General features: G+C 39.5%; 1 protein-coding gene across 1 annotated transcript in view; it reads right to left on the bottom strand.

The window, feature by feature from the left end:
* The window catches only part of XRRA1 (X-ray radiation resistance associated 1), a 70,492-nt gene that overhangs the window by 29,981 nt on the left and 24,277 nt on the right, over nt 1–16,234 (bottom strand). The window contains exon 8 of the mRNA XM_081282466.1: nt 12,464–12,597. Coding sequence (XP_081138592.1) covers nt 12,464–12,597 — 134 coding nt within the window. The remainder of the gene's footprint in view (nt 1–12,463; nt 12,598–16,234) is intronic.

The raw sequence follows: 16,234 nt of genomic DNA, 5'->3' as shown, positions 1-16,234 counted from the left end.
TACTTAGGACCTACATTCTCTAAATATGTCTCTCATACATGGCTGTGAGATTCCCCAGTGTTTTTATAAGGAATTTCCCTTTCTGTAAAACTTTCTGACTTGGATGATAAACATGATAGATCTAACTCAAAAAAAGGGGCAGGGCGGAAAAGGATTCAGGAAGAGCCCTGGCAGCAGTGTGGGAAATAGGCTTGAAATCCAAGGACAGAAACACTCAACAGGGAAGGCAGGAGCCTTTGGTTCATGGTAATTCAAGGTCACAGGTGAGCTTTTCCCCTTCCTGGAAGGACCAACTTTTAATACTGAATTTTAAATCTCTGCCTGAGAACAAGAATAGAACACTGTGCAGCAGCTCTGTAGATTTATGATAGTTGGCCCATCTTTATTTTACTCCAATGAAACAGCAAAGAGATAAGATTAAAAAAATTCCTCTTGAACTCCATGATGGAGATGCTAGCTCTGTCTTGTCTCTGTGATAAGTTACACTGCCTTGCTTTTTGAAAGTTCTGCCCTAGTTATAACATGGGAAAGGTTCATTTTTGTCTATAAAATAGGTGTCTTAAAAGAACGAGGCTGCGGGCTTCAGAGGCTCTCCTGCAGCAGCCTCTCGCAAGAAGAACTCTTTGAAGTGACAGGGCCTGCCAGGTGGAGAAGCTGATGTTTCCAGTTGTTCAGAGAGATAGATTTTTATTATCCCTTCTCTCAGCAAACAGAATTAATACCAATTAAAATGTGACAGATTTAACATAATGTTTTTTTTTTTTTTTTAGAAGCTAAGAGTATATCCAGTGGTTGGATCCAGCAAGGGGAATTTGTATGTCACATGAGAAGAAGCATGGCAATGGGGATCAGGGGCCTTGACCTCTGGCTCTGGTGCTGCTGCTGCTTTGCTTGCTGCATGACTTCTAGCTGGTGCTGAGCATCTCTGGGCTCAGATCCCTATGTACATGGCAAAGGGGATTTTTTAAAATTTTACATTCTCAAAGTTTGAATTAGGTAAAATATTTGGCTTAATGAACCGAGCTAAGCACTGCAGAAAGCAAAATGAAACTGAGAAACCTCTAATATCAGTATAAATGTGTGAAGATACAGAAAACCAGGATGCAAACACAGGACAAGGAAACAGAGCATAACAGACTATTTGCATAAAAGAGGATTCATGATGTGGCTGCTAAAAAGCCACTGCCATTTATGTGGCATTATTAGGACTACAATGATTAGAAAAGAGGAGGTAACAATTTCCTTCCACTCTGTACTGGTCACTCCCAAGAATATTACATGGTCCAAGGCAGAAAGGCAATAGGCCTACTGGGAGAGCAGATTTGGGCTCAAAACAAGGAGTAGAGCAGTCTAAAGATGGAGTGGGTCAGATACGATTCCCCTAACCCATGCAGACAAGGATGATAGCATGATTTAAGGTCAAGAAACCTGCAAAGAGTTCAGAACAGATGAGTTTTAGCTTAAATTAGTGAAGAGAAAGGAAGATAAAAAGAGGCAGGCCGTGAAAAGCTGTGTGAGCAATGTTAATGGAGTTTAGGATATTGGGAAGCTGCTGAAGGACCCTAAACAGGGCATTTTAGAAAGCTCACCCTGGCTGATAGGAGGAAGGATGGGTTGGGAAGTGAGAAGCTAGAGACTGAGATCAATCAGGAGGATAACAGAAATGAACAGGCTCCAGAAACATTTATGAAGTTCATTTCACAGTATCTGGTGACGAAATGCATGTTGGGGGGAGAGAGGGCAGTGCTCAAGTGGATTCCCAGGTTTCCAGCCTGGACAATGGCATAGCAGATAAGAGAGCAAGCAGTGCCAGGCACTAGGGCCAGGGAGGGACGAGGAGGAGATTTGGGCGTGGGGATGTGTGTGATGAGCCTGGTATAAGTAGGCAATATGGGCTTAGAGTTCAGAAGACAGAAGTGAAGTAGAAAAATAACCCATATACCTGCAAAGGATGAGAAAAATTACTTTTAAAAAGTAGAGGTAAAGGTAGAAACTGCAGAGCACTAATATACAAGAGGCTGGCAGAAGAAGAGAAATTCAGAGCATGTTGAGCAAGGACAGGTGGCTGTGAAGAAAACAATGACAATGAAACCTGCCTTCAAAGCACAATGAGCTCAGTTGATACTCTGTGTAGACAGAAGCATGTTTATTCTCCCCATCTTTACACAAGGAAATAGAAGTTCAGGGTGGTGGAGACTTGCCCACTTTATGCAACAAGGCTACCTACTGACAACAACTAGAACAATGAATAAAATTTTAAAAGATGTAAGAGATATGAAGACAGCAAGAAGGAGTATGCCAGAGAGAAAAAGGCATAGGAAGTCAGCTGGGCCTCAGAGGAATTTGCTGATCCTATTGAAATTGAACTGTGTCTTAATAGTCTAGTGGGGCCAAAGAATGAAAGCCCCAGGGCACAATGATGGTAGGGCATCTAATCAGAGACGACCAACATGAATCTGGGATCTTAAAGCAATAAACCTCAGGATGGCATAAACCAGAACTGAATCCATTCCCCTTAACCCACAGCTAGGAAAAACTATCTTAGAGTGAAGAGAGAAGGGGAGTTGGGGAGACTGGTCCTCTTGCAAAACTGTAGCCCAAATGTGTCAGAGTGATCACCAAAATACTAGTCAGAAATTTAGTTTGTGAGTGCCCCTAAACACCTGGCCAAAATAAATGGAAAGGTTTATGATACTACAGACTACAAAATGTGGGCTAACTCTCCCCTGAATAAAAATGAGAAAAACCAGGCAAAATATATACTTTAAAGCAATATGCTCTAAGATTACCTGGGAAATAATGAGCTATGAAGAATTATGGGACCAAGATTTGAAAGGAGGAGGAGATCCAAAGGAGTTTGTGTCACATTTGTGCCACTTTTCCCTAGGGCTGTCTGCTGTCTCAAGAAGTGGCAGAGAGGCTGAGAAGTTGAGCAAAGATTCTAACAACTTTACTAGTCCAAGGGCCAAAAACAGAAGTCCAAGGTATGCCACAGAATGGAAGCATTATAAAATGGCCATGCTCTCAGGGGACTGAAGGACATACCCTGGGAGGAAGTGTGCACTAGAAACTGTGCAGTCCTTTCAGAAGCTGAAGGCAACCTTCAAACAATTTCTTTTTTTTATACCTTTATTTTATTCATATATTTTTATGTGGTGCTGAGGATCAAACCCAGGGTCTCGCATGTGCAAGGTGAGTGCTCTACCACTGAGCCCCAACCCCAGCCCCAACAATTTCAATCTCTATAACTTAATTATAGAGATTAAGAGGACTTGGAGTTATTAGTGTAGAACACCAGAAATTCTCAATCTGGTGAGGAAAAAAGTAATCCAAGTTGCCCACAAGGAGAGGCCTCTCAGTCACTTTCCTTTTTACATTAAAATTAAACCAATTAAGTTTAAATAAAATTGAAAATTTAGCTCCTCCCTCACACTAACCACTTTTTACGCAATGTGGCAAATAGCTACCACGTTGAACAATGTCTGTATAGAACATTTCCAATGTTGCAGAAAGTTCCACTGAGCAGTGCTAAACTAGGATTATAAAATTTACTAGACAATATCTGCAAATTGGTACTAATGTCTGGGGATATGAATGGCATGGTGGTCCATCACTCAAAGCGGGGGATGAAGGTCAGACAAAAGAACAGAAGTTTAGCCTGAGTCAGTTTCACCATAGACCCAGTGAAGCCATAAACCTTCTTTGTAATTATTTCTCAGTTCCTAAATGTGTAATTGAAACAGACATACTAAACAACCGGTAGAGTACCTGTATTTGTTTATTGACCAACGAAGTGAGAGAGGTAGAAGAAAGTGTCAATTGAAACCCCAGGGACTTTTCTTCCCCAACAGTAAACCAAAAATAATACTATAGCCCCTAGATAACTACAGAGATGACTACAAGCACTAAAGATTAGAAAGATGGCTGGGGATATAGCTTAGTTGGTAGAGGCCCTGGGTTCAATCCCTAGCACACAATAAATAAATAAATAAAGATGGAAGGATAGTGATTCCTATGATATTCCTGTTTAATACCCAGTGTTTATTTAACTTGTGCAAACTTTTGGTTTTTGGTACTAGGGATTGAGCCCAGGGGTGCTGAAACACTGAGCCACATGTCCAGCCCTTTATTTATTTATTCATTTATTTTTTAAAATTTTGAGAGAGGGTCTTGCTACGTTGCTTAGTCTTGGTAGTTGCTAAGGCTGGCTTTGAACTTGAGATCCTCTGCCTCAGCCTCCCAAGATGCTGATATCACAGGCATGCACCATCACATCTGGCAGAAGACAAGTCTTATAGAATACTTGTAGATTTCTACGAGGTTAATCATGCACTAATTCCAATTTTAGCTGCTGTTTCAGAAGTGGATTTTTTTCCTCTTTTGCTGGGGATCAAACTTAGGGCTTCATGCATACTAGACAATGCTCTACCAGTGAATTATATCCCCAGTCCTGGAATCTTTTTTTTAATAGTTTTTAGTTGTAGTTGGACACAATACCTTTATTTTATTTTTATATGGTGCTGACGATCGAACCCAGCATCTCGTGCGTGCTAGGCGAGCACTCTATCACTGAGCCACAACCCCAGTCCCCTGGAATCTTTTTACTGTAGTAAATCAACACAGTTCTTGGCACTTGGGATACAGTTAAGAATCTGTCAGATGTATTCTCTTTATCAATGAGCAAAAACTATCAGAAATACCCTGCTTTCACCTGAAAGGCACCTTTGTCCTCTTCCCTCAGGGCTACATCAACTCTTAAACACTATCATAATCTGTTACACAGGGATCTTGATTATTTTGATATCCTACAGACCATCATGCTGATTGAACCTAGTGATCAGGAAAAGTCACACATATTCTATATATCTTAGTAAGAAACATATGTGGCACAGGATGGAGGGAAACCCCACACAAATTCAGGGCACTGCCATCTTGTTTAATTTTCTTGGTGTCCAGGTGTCTGCATTGGAATATAACTTCAATGTGAAATACAAAGTCCTGCACCTTCTGAAATATTTTTGGATTTCACATAAAACATTTGGGTTGTTCTGTTCCATTTACTAAGCATCCTGTAAGGTTATCAGTTTTCATTGTAACCCATAGCAAGATTAGGTTCAGACTGTAGCACAAGTTGCTCCTCCATTGGGATTACCACTCTACTGATCCAACTGGACTATAGCAAATAGGTGTACAGGACAGTCTGCTTTTCAAGGACAGTTTGAGCTTTCACCTGTTATTCCAAAATAGTTATCAATAGTGTCTTTTTTCCCTCTGAAATATGTTCTGGCTTGGATGATAAATGGCAAGATGCTATAAATAGAATCTTTTGTAGGTACCAAGAGGATAAATAATTTTTGAGCAAAATTATGTGCTATTGTGATAATTGTTTTCTTTTTTGAAAAGTTTCTGGCTTACAACTGCATGTTGGTACAGACTAATCATTTGGCCATGGGACACTAAGTGACCATATGACCTGAGACACTCATCATGAATTGAATGTGCAACAGAACTACCTTATCAAGTGAAAACAATATTTTAAATTTTTTTCCAGTGGACATATAAAAATGTACATATTCATGGGGTATCATGTGATGTTTTGATACATATATACATTGCATAATATTTAAATATGGATAAGCAGAGCTATCTCCTCAAATCTGGCTTTCAGGAACATACAGAACACATTTACGATCTATAATCACCCTACTGTGAAATAGAACCCAGAACTTACTTCTCCTATCCACCTATAACTCAGTACCCATTGGTCCACCTTTCCTTATCCCTTTCATCCCCCTTATCTCCCAAGCCTCTGTTCTATTCTACTCTCAACTTCTATGAGATTAACATATTCACATATGGTGAGATTACATACTATTTGTTTTTGTGTGTAGAGAAAACATTATTTGAGATCAGTCTCCAGCAAGTCTGGAAAAGTTTTGAGAATACATGACTCAAATTCCAGTGGCACCTATCATGATTTTGCATGATATACTGACATCAACCAAAAGTGAACTACTGAATTATTATAGCCCCACACAGTAGCAACCTAAAAGACAGGGTAAGATAAATCCTCCAGGTAGGCAAAACTTAGAGCAGTATATATCTGACTGTTATATTTGTTGGTTGGAGAAATAGCCAGAAGCACAGATCTGTGCTGATTCATGGGCAGTGACATAATAGTTTAGTTGAATAGTGAAAGCTTGGAAAAAATGAAAAATGCTAACAGGGAGGTCTGGAGAAAACTTACATGAATGGACTCTCAGAATGAAGAGAGAATATGAAGATTTAATTGTATGCCATATAAATGTATCTACTATATATGACTCTCAATGATTAGGTAGAAAGGTGACCCATTACATGAATGTCACTTCATTTTCTCCTGGATATTCAGGACTGAAAATGACCTTAGCAGTACAGATAAAGGCTATGCACTTGTCCTCACCAAAGCTAATCTGGTTATCACCTCTACTGAAAACGCGATTTGGCAGTAGCAGAAGCCATTACTCACAATTTTGGGGATAGTGAGCAGCTTAATAGTACAAGATTGACTGCCATAGATATCTTTCTTCAAAAAATAGCAGCAATTATTTTTTCTTAATGGAATAATTACACATGTATTTTTTGGATACAGATTGTTCTTTTCTGCCCATAATATTTAAAATGTGGAATTACAAACTGCTGTTACAATAATACTAGTTTTAAAAATTGCCCATGTATCTACCTTTACTGATATTATTCTTACTTTTTGAAAATTTGATGCATTAAATTTATACATAGGGCTGGGGATATAGCTCAGTTGGTAGAGTGCTTGCCTTGCATGCACAAGGCCCTGGGTTCAATCCTCAACACACACACACACACAAAAAAAAAAAAAAAACAGAAAAAAGTTATACATAAAAGTATACATATGTATCATTGTGATATATTTGTACATTCACAGTACATAATTTGGTTAATTTCATTCCTTTGTACATACCCTTTCCCTCCTCTCTACCCTTCCCTTGCTACCATTCCTTTGCTCTACTGGTCTCCCTTTTATTTTTGTAAGATCCATCTTTTCCTCTCCCTCTCTCCCTTCTATTTTTGTGAGATCCTTCTTTTTCCCTCTAGTTTCCATATATAAGAGAAGATATACTACACATGACTTTCTGTGTCTTATTTCACTTACAATGATGTTTCTTATAGGTCTGAATTACTGTCTAGTATAATTTCCTTCCAATCTGCAGGACTCCTTTTAGCATTTCCTGCGGAGCAGATCTAAAAGTAATGAATTCCCTTAGCTTCTCCTAGCTTTTATTTATCTGAGGATGTCTTAATTTCTCCCTCACTGCTGAAGAACAGTTTTGCTGGATATAGTATTCTTAGTTGACAATACTTATTTATTTTTGCCCTTTGAAAATATCAGCCTAATGCCCCTGGCCTTCAAAGTTTTGATGAAAAAATCTGCTGATAGTCTTATTGAGAATCCCTTCTTTGTGACAAGTCACTTCTCTTGCACTGCTTTCAAGATTTTTCTCTTTGTCTTTTGACAGTTTGATTATAATGTGGCTCTACAAGAATATCTTTTGAGTTCATCCTACTTGGAGTTCATTCAGTTTCATGGATGCTTTTATTCATGTAAACCTAGGATGTTTTGGCCATTATTTTTTTAAAGCATATCTCGGCTCTTTTTTCTCTTTTTCCCCTCTGGGGTTTTCACAATAAATAGGTTGATTTGCTTGATGGTGTCCCACATGGTCCCTTACTCTCCTTTTAAGTCAACCTTTTTTTCTTTTTGTTCCTTGGACTTGATAAATTATCTTTGAATTCACTGATTCTTTCTTCTGTCTCTTCAAATCTACCTTTGAATCTTTCTGGTGAATTTTTCATTTCAGTTATTATAATCAGCTTTAGAATTTAGTTTTGATTTCTTTTTAGTTTTTCTATCTTGTTACTTCCATTTTGTTTGTATATCATCTTGTAGACCATCTTCATGCCCTCTGTTAGTTTTTCAGGCATCTTATTTTGACCTATCTGAGGGATATTCCTGTTGGTTTATTTATTTTACTTTGCATGTCCTATGCTTTCTTATATCTTTCTATGCCTTGTGATTTTTTACTAAAAACTGGGTATTTGAATCTATTAATATGGTAACTCTGAAGTCAGATTCTCCCCTTTCACCAAGATTGGCTGTCTTCTGTTTTTGTTTTTGACTGTTGTAGGCTTTTTCCATGCCAAGAATCATTCCCAGATAAAAACCTAAGGTCATAGGTCTCTTCTAAATCTGTGCCTTTCCTTCGATGTTTGTGGTAACTTTCTATTTTATTTCATACATGATGTTGTTTTTGATTGTCTGACTTTAATGTCTGGCTCCCAAGGGTGAGGGGACAAATGAAGGTGGATAAAGAAAACTGGTCAGTTCTTTAAATTCTCTGGAAGTGCCTTCAGCTGGGAAAGAAGGGGCTTACAACAGCTGTGCATGTGTGTCCCAATGGCTGCCCAACCTGTGTCTGCACCTAACGATCACAAGAAGCAATCAATGATCAGAACATAGATCCACAACAATTAGAAAAGACAGACGTTTCTTTCCACCTGTTTCCACAAGCTGCACATGAGTTACCTCAAGAATACATGCATGATTACCTGCCATGTGACTGGGCTTAGGGGATAAGCTACAAACTGAAATTATCTTCAGTTTGCTGTCCAAGGATTCCTTTGGAAGATGTAATCCTTAAGTAGACTCTAGAGTCCCCAAATTGTTTCATCAGACAGATTCTACCAATGCATTTGTTGTTTAGGTCAAGAGACAGATTTCTGGTGCTTCCTACTTCACCATCTTCCCAGAATCTTCTGGTGAAATAGCCTTTGATAATTTATTTACCATTCCAAGTATCTATAATGGGGAAGTTGGGGCCCTGACAGATAGAATAGTGCATCACATAAACCAGCAACCAATACTGATGCTGTTTTTCTCATAGCAAGGACTTAGGAGTTAATTAACAAAAGTGGAAGTGGCTCCTCTTACAATTATATCTAATAATCCACTTGGAGAATTTTTGCTTTTCATTTCTGCAACTTAAGGCATTTCTAATTTAAAAGTCTTAATTTACAAGAGGGGAGTTCTGAGGGACACAAGAATGGTTCCCTGAACTGGAAATTGAGATTGTTACTGGACACTTAGGTCTCTTATTTCACTAAACCAACAGTCAGGCAAAGAAGGGCTTACTGTATTTGCTGGGTGATTGATACATATTCCTAAAGTAAACATGATTGTTGTTATACACTGAGGAAGGTAATATATATATACCTGAAATCTAGGGAATTATCTGGTGCTCACCTTCAATTCCATGTCCTTTACTAAAAGTAAAGAGCCATAAGCAACCCAATAAAAGCAGGACTCCCTTCAGGAGTGAAGGTTTAGAATACTAAACCAGTAAAAAAACCCTAATCAGCTGAGGTGGTAGGTGAAAGCAAAGGAGCATTGAATGGGTGATGGAAGGCTTCACCAATATCCATTGTGGTTTCCTGATCAATTAAGAAGAAACTATTGCAATAAGTATGAATATTTTCATATGCATTTCTTCTTTTTTAGTTTTATTGTAAGCATATGTACGTGCATATGGGTAAATACTGCATATATAAATTGTTAGTGGTGATTGATTTTACAACTTAGTTTTTAGGTTATAAAATAACCATAAATTTATTTGGAAGAGAACATAATGTCATCCAGAGATGAATACAGTAACTGATGAAACCTTGTCTCATCCCTTTTTAGAGAGGTCTTTAGTATTAGAGGAAAAGTTTCTTTAGGTTAGGTCAAAGCACATTGTGGTTACTATTGTTGTGTGGAAATTAAACATGGAGAAAAGGATTCCTAGGGGTCAGTGGTGCTAGTCATCAAACTATATGCTCTCAGCCATTACCCCTTCCTCTATGTTCTGCTATGTATATGGAGATACCCCCTAACTATACTTCCCAGACTGACTTTCCAATTGGTTTCCAGTTAGGTATTGTCAATGGAAGGGACTGGAGAGAGACTGAAAGGCAGAGCAGCAGAGAGGCATCTCTTCCTGTATGACCCCAGTGGTAGTACTGAAGTGGCAACTGTGTTGGCAGAGGTCAGGCAGCACATCTTCAGTATATCTAGGATTAAAGCAATGACCTCTCTAGAAGCACAGCAGCAGGTACAGACTTGTGGGCTCCAATTCAACAGTGTCAGTGGCTTCTTATCTCTAGGTATCAATTCTTCTTTATTTTTGTTCATCCATGCCCCTCTTCTCTAATTGCTTGTCCAGACCTTCTAACACTAAGAAACCAACTCCCTCTTTTATCATTTGTGATGCTTTAGGTGAAATAAAGATTCACTGGGTGTGATTTTTTAAAAAATATTTTATTTTTTAGTTGTAGTTGAACACAATACCTTTATTTTTATGTGGTGCTGAGGATCGAACCCAGGGCCTCACATGTGAAAGGCAAGTGCTCTACTGCTGAGCCACAATTCAAACCCCACTGGGTATGATTTTTAAAAGAGCCCTTATCTTTTAGGGACATCTGCTAGAGCATTTATACACAAAATTATATTAATCTACTGATTCATTTATGGCTGAATTCATTTTTAGCTGGATTCATTTATGGCTTGTTACATTCCAGATTTTTCTTAAGAATAATCTAGACTGAGTTATGATGGGGCATAGATAAAACAAGATTGGCTATGACTTCATAACTGTCAAGTGATACTCACTGGGTGATAGGTACATGGGAATTCATTTTACTATTAACTCTACTTTTATATGTGTTTGAATTTTTCATATTAAAATATCAACTATTATCTCTCTCCTTAAGAAAGCAGAAATCCCTCTATTTGTAATACCTTGAGTGGTAGAATCTGACTGAGACATGTCTTGTCAGGGAGAAAGCTTGCTTAAAAATAGAGCCAACACAAAGGAAAACAAAAACTTGTTCATTTGTGTGAGAGAGCAGGTGACAGATTGAAAGAAGTTGCACATATGACCAAGAAATAGACAAGAGATGTACAGAGAGTCCTGACAACATTCTGTCCACTCATATCTAGCTAAATGAATTCAGCAGGTTCATTTTAGGACTTTTCAGATACTAACCAATAATTCCCTTCTGTTTACACTAGTTAGAATTGGACTCATGTCACTTGAAAACAAAAGAATGAATCTAATGAAATCCGAATATAATGATCCCAACCCCCTTTAAGCAACTAACCAGCCACCATTATCACTATCATCTCCATCAAATTTTCCATTGTGGCTATGAATATTAACACTACATGACTTTCACTATCAACATCAGCATTCATTGGCTAGCTACTGTGTGCACTGGATTTGTACCTAGGAGCTGAATACCAGAGATAGCAAGACAGAGCCCCTGCCCTTGAAGAACTCCTAACCTTCTTGGGGAGGCTATATATACCATCCACACATCTATCTAGTATAAAGATACACAGATGGGCACTTGCCTTACACATGTATAGTACTGGGTTCCATCCTCAGTACCACGTAAAAAATAAATAAAATAAAGGCATGCTGTCCATCTACAACTACAAAAAATTTTTTTTAAAAAGATACACACATATTTATGAAACATAAATCAAAAAAGAGCATGCTCAGGACTAGACTAATTGGGAAAACACTGAATTCACCTGATACTTAGAGAAGGGAGGAAGTGGCAAGGGCTGAAGCAATCAGAAAAGGCTTCTGGCAAGGAAAGTAGGAGAATCTGAGCTGAGCTTTGGAATATGAACAGAATTTACATAAGAGAAGGGCTGGCAGGGGGGCATCTAGCACAGTGGTAGTGTATTGCCTAACATGCACATGGCTCTGGGTTCTATTCCCAATACTGAAAAAATAAAGAGAGAATCTGGAGTTAGATGAATTTAATTCAAATCCTGATTCTGTCACTGACTAACTTTGTAGCTTTGGGGAAATCATTTAACTTGTCTGTGCTTCAATCTCCAAATCTAAAAAATGAGGATGACAATAGTACACATACCTTATAGTTACTATGAGGATTAAATGGTTTAACGTATGTAAAGTGCTGAGGATAGTGTCTGGCACAGAGCAAGCACCTCATATGTGTTATTATTAAGAGAGGAAGGTCCAGTACATTGTAGCCAGAAGGAATGTCTTCAACAAAGGTGCAAAGTAGGAACATACAAAGCTTATTTAGAAACTAGTAAATAGACTTACTCAGCTGGAGTTCATTAAGGGGAAGTGTCTGGCAAGAATAATATCTACAGTTTACAGATGACCAGCAGAGGCAAAAGAAGCAGCTCACCAAACACCTGGGTCTCTCTTAACATTACACAGGAAAGAGGAGGAACCTATCCAAGTCCTTCCCTGGGAGCTTCAGTAAGTGGCCTTCCCTGTTTTGAGCATTCATGGCCTGTCTTTTGGCACTTCCAAGACAAAGGCTCCTGAGGGAACACACAGGATAGACTCAAGGATATAGAACTTACTGTTCGGTAACAGCCAAATTGGGTGGCAGGGAGGTGAGCCCATTGCCTGTGAGGAGCAGGACACGGAGGCGTGGCAGAATCCCCAGATCACAGATGGCCTCTGAAGTCAGGCTGTTGAAGGAAAGGTCCAAGAACTACCATGTGAAGACAAAAGGTTGGGGGGAAAGAAGCACTGTGCGTGACCATAATGTTCTTACATGAGGTGAGAGCTGGCTACATTTTTTCCCTTTCTGGAAAGCACTATTACCACCCACAAGATCAAAAGCATCTCTGGATTAATGTTCAAAGCCTACTAGAGCCAGTTCCCAGCCTCTTTTCCAGCCTTAGCTGTGACTGCAAACCTTTGTTTATCCTATGGTGCAGGCCAGATTGATCCCTCCCTGTTCTTTGCCCCACCTATTCCACCTACAGCTCCTGGCTTGTGCTTTTCACTGAAACCTCCATGTATCCAAACCCCAGCCCCAACTGAAAACTGCCTCCTTACGTAAAATAAAATTTAAAAAAAAAAAAAAAAAAACCTTTCCTAATTCCTCAGCTAGATGGCATCTCTTCCTCCCCTGATTTTGAGTGTTTTATCTGAACTGCTCCAGTTATTTATCAACGTTGGCCATCTGAGACAGCTGAATATATGTATGGGGAATAATGATACAATTATACATTGTATAATAGGAATATTTTATACTATAGACATATAGATGTGCCATATATAATGTCTAGCACATAGTGGTAGTCTAGAAACCCTTTGAAGTCAAGGGTCAGGCCACTGGATCACTGTATTCTTGTGATCTAGCACAGGACTTGGCACAAAGTAGATAAATACTTAAAATTATCTGAAATTGTTTTATAAAGATAAAGTCCCCAAATGGTCACCCCAGTAGCAACTGCCTTCTAACTGCCCACCTCCAGTCATAATATGGTTGCCTGGGGTCCAGGGGCCAGTCGGGAAGCTATTTCTCTCCACGGAGATAAAGGCTAGTAGGATAAATGACATGTGCCCAATCTCTGTTATCTCTCCTGAGCCTCTCTAGATACTTACTTCAGCTCTTCTATACAAGCTCGCTTCCTTCCCTCCACCCCTTTTCTTGTGCTCATCCCTGTATGGCCCCTCCACATTGAAGCCTATGGAATGGGCTGTTTCGGTGTCTTATGCAACTGGAGCACAAGCAAGGTCTCTAATCAGCCTCATCAGTGTCACATAGTCAGACATACGCATGCTGCAGGTTACTGGGTTTGGTCTGATTCTGCTGTAGTAATTGACTGATTGGCTCTGAAAATCAAGGTGTAAGTCATGTCTATGTGAGTTGAACAAATTACATAACCTGTGATTCCTAGCTATATAGTGGAAATAAGTGGTTCTTGAGTAGTTGTAGCCTGTATCCTGGAGTCTAATACATAGTAAGTGCTTAATTAATGTTGGCTTGCATCATCATCCCTTCAAAGGTCAACTATATGCTGAAGGCTTCCTTCAGACCACTCCCTGCCCTCTGGGAGCACTCAGATGGCTTGAGCAGCTATACACACGCACACGTCTGTTAAGTAGCAATGCTGCTGGGACAGATGTCTAGACACAGACTCATAGGGCACAAGGAAAGAATGGTCAGGTCTATCAGGGATCAGGGCAGGTGTCACAGAGCTGGTGTCACCGGAGCTGTCATCAGAGACTAGTAGGTATTCACTATATTGTAAAGGGCAGAAAGACATTTGGATTGGGAAGCAACATAAAGCAGGAGGCCACCTGGCTTGCTCTGAGAGCTGCAGTGGTTGAGGTATGACAGGAGCTACTAGGATGAGACAAGGCTCGATAAGATACATCAGGCCATGGAAAGCACCAAGCACCCTCATCAGCAAATTGAACATTTGAGGGTTCACACAAGAGGCCTTTCCCACTTGGCTGAAGCAAAGAGAGGAGGGAGGCCTGGAAAGCTGGCTCAGATCAGCCCAGGTAAAAGTGAGGGAATTTCTCTCCCTCATAACTCATATGTGAAGTCATCAAGACCTGTGGATTTTATCAACTGCCTTAAGATCCCTCCCACTTGTTCCCTCTAATTCTTCCTAGAACAGAGTCAGAATGGTTTTCCTAAAATACAGTTCTAACCATGCCTCTCCTCAGCTTAAAACTCTCCAATGGGTCCCTATTATCCATAAGGTCTTAGCTTCTTAGCAAGGTTTCCAATGTTCTCCACAGTCTCTCTTCTGCCACCTCTCCAGGCACTTCTGTCATTACACTACACTGTGTCTCACTCTCCATTCCAACCAGGCTGAGCTGTTCCATCAGTGTTCCAGGTCAAAAGGAGCTGGCAAGCCAACACCTGTGAGCCAAATCCAGCCTGATGCCTGTTTGCATGGCATAAGTTAAGAATGATTTTTACATTTAAAAAATTAAAATAAGGAAGAGCTGTGTGTTACATGTAGAAATTATGTGAAATTCAAATTTCAGCATCATAAATAAAGTTTTTGAAAGATGGCCATGGTCTTTGTGTACCTATCATCTGTGTCTGCCTTCCTTCTACAACAGCAGAACTGACTAGATATGACAGGTATGACTATGTATGCTTAGTTATGACCACATGGACCACAAAGCCTAAAATATTTTCTATCTGGCCTCATACATAAAAGGTTTGTGGACTCCTGTTCTAGTTGCTTTGGTGATTTAATGTTGGATCCAAATTTGCTCTCCATGAAATTAAGGGCAGCTCAAAGAAATGAACATTTTTTAAATCACAGGTCATGGAATTTCAGAGCTGACACAGAATAGTTCTGGAGAAGGTGAGTTACTTGGTCAAGAAGGCATGTCAAAATACTGGCAGAACTGATTAGAAAGAAGGTCTTCTCACTGCTTGGGGAGGGATCCACCTGCACTGTTTTCAGATATGTCAGCAGAGAATCAAATCATGGTGAAGTTGAGTTTTTCTAAATTAACTCCTGAATGGGCTGGGGTTGTGGCTCAGGGGTAGAGCGCTCGTCTCGCACGTGAAGACCTGGGTTCGATCCTCAGCACCACATAAAAATAAATAAGTGAAATAAAGGTACTGTGTCCAACTATAACTGAAAAAAAAAAAAAAAAGAAAGAAATCTACTCTGGGCTCTTCCTCCTGGGCAGCCTTTCTGACAAACAAGGACAAAAGATTCCTAACTTGGCTAGTGTATCTGCTGAGTCACATCAAGTTTTATTATACATCAAAGTATTCATTACTGTGAGCTGCAAATTCATGATATATGACAGGTTTATCCTTTTTTCTTGGGGAGCTCTTGCAAATCATACAGAGAAGAAAACAAATGACTAATCTGGAGATTTCCTTTTCTCATTTGTATTCTATACCCTAACTTTGGTCTATTCTCTCGTAAATAAATGCCCTTGGGTAAGGTTGGATCTGCTAGCTAAATAATCTTCATCAGATTCTATCAAACTATGAAGTAGGTTACCCACAAACTCAACCATGAGCAACTATTAGATCCCAAACTAGCCAGTTGCAGAGCCTGTGGTTGTGTCCCCCACTCTGGCCAATGGCACTTCAAACAAGGGTTTGGAATGGTGGGATGAAGGAAGGCATGATGCTTGGCATAATAACCATCACATAAGAGCTCACTGACTATTCTCTGAAAAAGTAAAACACATAAATGAAAAGTCTTAAGAGGCCCCCAGGCCTAAAGTGCTAGAAATAGCTTCCTGTATCTTTAGAGCATCTAGGACCCATTTCCCATTCTACACTAAAATCTACCATGAATTTTTTTTAACATAGCACCAAACTGCATAAGTTGTTGTAAATTTAT

This window comes from Spermophilus citellus, assembly GCF_964194105.1.
Source record: "Spermophilus citellus genome assembly, chromosome: 2".
NCBI classification, from domain to species: Eukaryota; Metazoa; Chordata; class Mammalia; order Rodentia; family Sciuridae; genus Spermophilus; species Spermophilus citellus.
This window is presented reverse-complemented; position numbering and strand designations above follow the sequence as displayed.